This window comes from Henckelia pumila, chromosome 4 (genome assembly GCF_033568475.1).
Source record: "Henckelia pumila isolate YLH828 chromosome 4, ASM3356847v2, whole genome shotgun sequence".
NCBI classification, from domain to species: domain Eukaryota; kingdom Viridiplantae; phylum Streptophyta; class Magnoliopsida; order Lamiales; family Gesneriaceae; genus Henckelia; species Henckelia pumila.
In genome coordinates, this window is record NC_133123.1 from 55,942,741 (window position 1) to 55,949,373 (window position 6,633).

Sequence of the window (6,633 nt, forward strand, 5' to 3'; positions counted from 1 at the left end):
GTTTCTGATAGGATTGTGCTATGGGAAATTAAAGCCAGTGAAAGAAGTCGTACTTCTAGCGTCAACTACATAATGTAGTTGAACAAAAATAAGCTCCATATATACAAACCACCTACGGCGGGTATTCATAATCCTAGAGGACTCGAATTTCTTTTTTTCTTCTATATATCCATAAAAACCTAGTATATGTACTGTACATCATGTTCTTTTCAAACAAGAGGTGATGTAGCAGAACGTATCCTCAGTGCGAGCAATGGCGACGCCACCCATTCGGACGATGGTGTCCAAATTCTTATTCGGCTTCAAATCAGAGTCATTGAGAAGAAAATGTTGCAAATGCAGAAGGAGATGGGGAAATATTAGAAACAAAAGCACGCCAGTTTGGTGGTCACAATACATTTGTCTTCAAATATTATTCAAAGGATTTCGGACTAACAAATTAAAGTACTTCATTCTCAAAAAAAAAAAACAGAAAGAAAGAAAAACCAAATTAAAGTACTATTGTCAAATTTATAATAGTGTTCGCTAACCAGGAACCATGTTTATCAAACTTAAATAGTGTTGGGAAAAAAAAATTTATTCCTTATCCACAAAACATTTTATCAGCTTCAAACCGAGTACAGTGGCAACAAATATTCACATATGTGGCAGCCTGTTTCCGATTAAAACTGGCACCACGTTTTATCATGCATGTTTTAAGCAAAATGTTCGTGTGAAGATTTTGTATCAGACAAAGCCCCATAATCTGAACATGCATATGACCTCATATGGATTGAAACAAGACATATACAACCTTTGCTTAGCAATTATACTATCATAGCTCCAAATACACGAGAAAAGTTCCTCTTCACCAGATCCAATGAACAATAACAGCGCAAGTGATAAAATATTCCTAATTCATATACCAACAGCTAAAAACCATGGCCAAAACTTTAAACACAACTACTCACGTAGACCAACATATACACAGGATAACCGTGACTACTTTTCCTCACTTCCACCTCTTGTGGTTTTGGCTATACATAAAATCGAATCAGTCACGCTCTGGAGCATCCCCATGAACACTTCTGGAACCAAGATTGCCAGCATATGACCAAAGCTTATCCAAGTCGGCAGGGACCACTTTATCAAATTTATGGTTTGGCAATCCTGGGAGACCACTCTTACCGTGCGGAGAGATGGACCTTCTAGGGCTACTGGGGACTGGAGGCGACGAACAAAATGTTGGAGTTGCAAATGGGGAGGTGTAAGGTGTGTGCTGGATTGAGAATGGACTTGGTGACATCTTCTTTTGAATAGGTAGCCCATTGAATCCTCCTCCCCTGCTAAAAATTGACAGAGACTCCGCAGCAGCACAGCGCTTGGTAGTGTCATCTACATACAGGACATCATCAATCCTAGCAATTATGTTGAACGCTAAGCTTTCCATAACCCTCGAGTAGCTTTCAAGAATTGCATGTCCAACATCCTGTCTCAGAATGGCCGAGAATAAGACCCAGAAGTATCAAATTCAAATATAATAATAAGCTAGGAGAGATCATCTAATTGTTTTCGTCTCCATAAAGGCAAGATTGCATTCTCTTATTAAATGTGATTCAATGTGTATTATATCCTATGTTACTAGTCTATATTTATTAACAGTAAGGAAGAATGATTGAATAACAAACCTTGTTGTACTGGATTTTGTTCATATCAAGCGCAGTTTGGGGAAGACTTGGAAACCTGAGTCTAAGGCTATGTAACAGAGATTCTGCGCGTTGAGCCAGGAAGTGATTCTTTTCACCATCAGCTCCAAGGCCCTTCACCTTACCACCCCATAACTTTCTTTTAGATGTTTGAGAAATGGGGTGTTTCTTCCTGTCTTTCAGCTTCCACACATGCACAGCTGCCTCAGTTCTATTTACAACGTCAAGAGTAAGATGTTCTGATGACAAGTCTAGGCAGTCAAGAAGACATTCTGGTGAGAACTGCTCAGCAGTTATGTAGCGATAGATGATATCACCCAGGCAGTCTCTTCCATTCTGCAGGGAAATTTTACATATGACAAGGCTGAAAATCAATGGCCATAACATGATGACAACAGTGCAATACCCTATCCAACAAAATTAATAAAGGATAACATAATATATCTTAATGTGGGTCGAGGTGATGGCTGTTAAACTTCAGACAATCATTTCTCTTAATTTTAAGATCACAAACCTAGTTATATATCCAATACTGCTATAAACACAGTAAACAATAAAACTGAGCAATGTATCAAAGTAATTTTATCTTGTGATGGAGGAAGAAGATTACAAGTTCCCACTAGTAATGACTGCAGCCTGCAGGAACATTCCATTAAAAACTAGAGATTTCTTAAACCCAACGCGTAATTTAGTGTCTACCGTTTCAAATATGTATTAGAAACTGTAGCAGCATATTGCTTACGACCATGTTGCAGCTTAATCACATTTCTTCTGGAATATATAAAACTATGATTGATGAGTGAAAATTATTCAGAGGCATGCCACATGTAACTCTACCAAGATAAGCAAACAATTGAAGAATCACCTTGGGTAAGGTTTCCACATAGGCAGCTGGTATTTCCATCTCAGCAAGTACATTGCTATTAATGGCCATGGCTGCCTTCAGTAACTGGTTTGTGCAATCCCTGCACTGCTGCAAGCTCTTTCTGGAGGCCTCCGACAATCCCTTTCCTGGAACTTTAGGGCATGGAAGCCACCACTTCTCTTCCTGCCTTACTGATGGCCTCCCACTCAAAACACCTCCAGTGGAGAACTTGTCATAATCATCCACAACTATCCCACGGTCAACATACCCAAACTCCGTGTCCCGAAATCCATCAAGAACGCTTATTAACATTGCATCAAGCTTCTTGAGCGCTGGTAAATTCATATGCAAATCAGAACGTGGTCGTGTCTCCATAACCTCGTAAGTCCCCCCACCAGGAAATTGCTGCATTGACGGCACGAGTTCCACAATCGAATCACTCACAGATAAGAGGCATTCCATTTCTCTGCGCCACATAGCCCTCTTCTGTAAAGCCAACGGCTCCAACCTCCACAACTCTCCAAACACAGTTGCTAATGTTCCAAACCACAGTTAAGAGACATTACAAAGGAACAAATTAGAGCACAACGTTTGAACGTAGGTACTAACCAGAAAGATTGGTAATTGCATTTGAAATGGCTAACGCGGTGCAAACTCCTTTACCCCCTCCAGACATGTCTTCCCCAAGGAGCAGCTTAGCAAACCTCTCTTTCATCATATCGATTTCTAAAATATTTAAGAGACACAAAAAAATAAACAGAAGCACCATGGAAAAGGACATGAAATTGACGAGGTAAAAACAAATCACAAATTAATGCAAGAATGTGATACAAATACGTATTCTATTCATCTGCTAATGGCGACTGCACGAATGAAACCTAAGTCATGAAGAAGAGAACGAACGCAGTAGAGGAATATCAACAGGCAGTCGCAAAACTTCCAAAGAAGTCCAAACAACAATTACTTCCATAAACTTGGTACAGCACATATCATCGAAAATTTTCAAGCATTGCCAAAACGGATTCTAATCTCTTACTTGAAAAGCTACAAGGTAATCACTATGACTAAAAAAAAATGAAAAACTCCTGATTCATCAATGAGATAAAGGCAACACAAACCGGACAAATCAGAGCCACGCTTCAGCTGCTTATCATCCCAAACCACCACATCTCTCCCCCCAATCACCGGAAAACTAAAAGTCGGCGTGACCGAAGCCGAACCACCGGCGGCGAACGGAGAATAAACCACAGATCTCGAAGTGGGCCCATCATCCTCCTCCTCCGCATCGTAACTGGAACTCCCCGCCTCGCTGACGTCCGCGCTAATGCTGTAGCTCCCGCACCTTTCCTCGCTGCCGTCCTCCGACGTGACACTCCCCATGGACCCAGCAAATGCTGCACAAACCAAAGCTAAAATACATAAGAGTAGCAAAAGACAGACGCACATTCCGTCACCCCATCGCTGCGGCGTGAAGAAGAAGCAAGCGCATATGTGGCGTTACCTTAAATCTCCTCTGCAGATAAGAACGGTGGTGAAGATGGAGAGCTCCAAAAGTTAAAGCAGACAACTATAAAAGCAAAGCACAGGAATTTTTCTCCCCTCTCTAGTCTACTGATTCATCTGCCCCCTACCTATTAACGCCGTTAATATTTCACTCCTCCTTTTCCCCATAACTAACGGTAATTGCTCGCCCCGTCTACAAACGACGTCCAAAACAGAGAAAAAAAAAACAAAAACACCCGTGACAAAATATAATAATAATAATATTTATCCATAATACTAAAGAATTACAATGAATATTGAGATGTTATTAGTCATTGTATGAGTAAAAGGTCTATAATGTCCTTTCATTCGAAAATGCACGAACCCAAAATATGGTGTACGCAAGATTTAACATGTGGGTTGCTATGTAATTAAATAGGGGCCGTACCGTTACAAAACGGTGGTACTTGGACTAGGGTTGTGTCGTTTAACGGCAAATATTGGTCATTGTCGGCGTACAACCCCCATTTTGGCCACATCAACAATATTGGTCCTCTATCACAATAATTCATTGTCATATATATATATATATTGTATCTTAAAAAATATATAAAAACAGATTTGAATATTTTTGGGGCTTCCGTATATTTATTTATTTTTACTTTCTCCTAATGGATAAAATGAAACAGGAGATAATTGTGTAGTTTATGATATGATATTTTACTTGGACCACTTTATACTTTAATTATTGTTTAAAATGCATATTTCATTCCTTGTATCATTATATCATATTTAAGTATTATAGATTTTGCTTTTTTTCCTAAAATAACATTGGTATAGCTAAAATAAGATGTGGAAAAATACGAGGGAATAATTTTGGTCAAATTTAATTTTTTTTAAAAAAAAAAATTTGACCAGATTATATCAGTTTAAAATCTGTAACGCGGTTTATTTTTCATAATCTATGCTTTTCATTGATATTTCTTCTTATCACCCTAGTTTGAAATTTGAAATTTTAAAAGATTGTAATACGAGACTGTTTCTATTTATTACCCATGTAGTGTATGTATGTTCCTAAATTCCTTTTTTTTTTTTTTGGACTATATGTTCCTAAATTCCTAATATCCTATTTGATCTTTTTTTCCCCTGAAAACACACATACCAAAGTGAAGCTAGTATTTATTAGTACTTTGGATGAGAAATAAAATAAAAATAACGAACGAATTATATAATATAATTTTTTTTATTACACATATTAAAAATAATTGGAAAAACCAATTTACATAAGATTTTTTTATTTTCTTTTTATTTAATTCATTCAAAATAATAGTTGCATGTTTTTCAATATTTAATCAACAAAGATGTATTGGTAAAACTAAAAATAAATCAACTAAATCTAAATTAGACTAAATATTTAGGAAAAAAATCTATATTTTTTATGTAGCATTATTTTTCATTTCTTTGAAATATATATATATAAGTATATGTATATGTAATAAATAAAGAAAAATGCAGTAGGTTGCGTGTAGGATTAGATAAAACGGCAGTTTCGTTTCGTTATCACATTTAATATATCACGTAACAACAATGTGTGACAATAATGGTGCAATGAGTGGGAGATGTTCAGAAGTGGGAGTCCCCATGGTGAGAGATATGGGCGTCAATTCCCAGCCATCGGATCTGCTGGATGTGCGTTGACTAAAAAAACTTTCTTTTCTTTTCATTTTTAATAATAATAATAATAATAATAATTAGTTAATGTATTATTTTGGGCACGTATCCCGTAATTATGCTTTATGGGGTCTCTCAATTAAAATAAATTTATATATTATATATTGTCCCAATAAAATTAAAAATAGGTGCCCCACAGTCCTACTACCAATACTAAAGTAGAATAAAAATCCAATATAATTATATTATTTTAGTTCCTTGTGTATTAGTTGTATTTGGACTTGTGGAATGAGGATATTACCGAGGAAAAAGGTGTAATTATGGGAACATGCGGATAATACTATTTGTTTTGCCAAAAATTTGCATAAATATTTTTTTATAACCAAAGTATATATGGTGATTAGTATGTGATATTATTATTTATTATATGCATATGAGGAAAGATTAAAGAAAAAATAAAACAGTTGAAATTATTCAGACAAGAGGAATCTATGTTCTTTGTTTTATCTCCGAGTAAAACTCGCAGCTTAAATAATAATAACAAAACTATTGTGGATAGTTGGAAGGGTTTGAGAAGCTTCATTCTGGTTTAAATAGAACTTTTTGGTTTACTAAACTATTAGTAACATTTTGATTGATGCTATCACAATTGAATAGCTAGCTAATCAATAAGAGATGGTTTCTTGTTAATAATTAATAATGATCCGAATTGTAATTTGTGGATATAATGGGATTTGTGTTATGATGATTAATTTTGATATAAAAATCATCATTTTTTTAATGGATCAAATTGATTCAAATGAGCGAAGAACCAATCTTATAAGATTTTTTTGTATATATACACACACGTAGAAAAGTAACAGGTGAGCAGATTTGGGATTGGATAATAAGATGTAGGAACAAGATAATGATTGGGCAGTGTAATTTAGG

The 6,633-nt window shown here is 36.0% G+C and overlaps 1 protein-coding gene across 1 annotated transcript; it reads right to left on the reverse strand.

Annotated features, from left to right (window-relative positions):
* Positions 1-827: 827 nt before the first annotated feature.
* Positions 828-4,147, reverse strand: LOC140862945 (rop guanine nucleotide exchange factor 1). The gene is made up of 6 exons (XM_073265976.1): positions 4,052-4,147; positions 3,669-3,944; positions 3,160-3,276; positions 2,551-3,083; positions 1,668-2,021; positions 828-1,468 (listed from the first exon to the last, which is right to left on the reverse strand). The coding sequence occupies exons 2-6, from the start codon at positions 3,928-3,930 to the stop codon at positions 1,034-1,036; spliced, it is 1,701 nt and encodes a 566-aa protein (XP_073122077.1). The 5' UTR covers positions 3,931-3,944; positions 4,052-4,147; the 3' UTR covers positions 828-1,033.
* Positions 4,148-6,633: the final 2,486 nt, after the last annotated feature.

Coding starts and splice junctions, on each gene's coding strand:
- LOC140862945 (XM_073265976.1), bottom strand. CDS start 3,930: ATGGGGAGTGTCACGTCGGAGGACGGCAGCGAGGAAAGGTGCGGGAGC. Junction 3,277..3,668: donor GCGTGGCTCTGATTTGTCCG/GTTTGTGTTGCC, acceptor TAAATATTTTAG/AAATCGATATGATGAAAGAG. Junction 2,022..2,550: donor ATGTGGAAACCTTACCCAAG/GTGATTCTTCAA, acceptor ATTTCCCTGCAG/AATGGAAGAGACTGCCTGGG.